We start from the raw sequence: 620 nt of genomic DNA on the forward strand, positions 1-620 counted from the left end.
GTCACAAATCTACATGCCATATCCACTTCAACTTTCATCTTCTTTCGATTTTTAGACTAGAGAATCAGTGTTTACTCTTCAAAGAACTTAGGCTTCCCTTCTCGTTGTATTGATCAAAGTTTCCGTAAAGTTCCTTACTTTCCACAGCTTTGTCTTTACAATCTACCGGAGACCTCCAAGGACAGACGGACAGCTCTTTCTCCTTCAAGGATGTGTTCTACCAACTCTCGCTGCTCCCTCTCTCACTCCAAGTTTTTTTCGCATCAAATAAGCGGAAATGGAAACTTTTGCGTCGAGCAAAAAAAAGCCCTCGCAGTGACGTCACGTCAACACCCAATCACGAGTGGCATCGTTACAAAGGACCACCTTTCGTTGCTAGGCAAAGAATGGCCTTTTGTTGCACGACAACGTCTATTGCCCATTGTCGTGTTTACGCGCTCAACTACACAAAAGAAATTTGACATATTTTGGGAATTGCGTGTGTTTCGAGGCAATATTATCGGGTGGTTTTCTGTCTTTTCCTTAGCCTATCAATTCTTACTTGGCCGAGAAAAATTAAAGGCAGTGACTGGGACGTGATCGAGTTTTTTCTGAAAAGCATTACAATGCACACGTGACGT

At 42.7% G+C, this 620-nt stretch overlaps 1 protein-coding gene across 1 annotated transcript in view; it reads right to left on the reverse strand.

Annotated features, from left to right (window-relative positions):
• Positions 1-307, reverse strand: part of LOC138015218 (protein BTG1-like) — a 1,055-nt gene extending 748 nt beyond the window's left edge. The window contains exon 1 of the mRNA XM_068862183.1: positions 1-307. This exon is cut by the window's left edge and continues 748 nt beyond it. Within this exon, the coding sequence (XP_068718284.1) occupies positions 1-38 (38 nt within the window). The 5' untranslated portion in view covers positions 39-307.
• Positions 308-620: the final 313 nt, after the last annotated feature.

The sequence above is a fragment of the Montipora capricornis genome, chromosome 9 (genome assembly GCF_036669925.1).
Source record: "Montipora capricornis isolate CH-2021 chromosome 9, ASM3666992v2, whole genome shotgun sequence".
Classification (NCBI taxonomy): Eukaryota; Metazoa; Cnidaria; class Anthozoa; order Scleractinia; family Acroporidae; genus Montipora; species Montipora capricornis.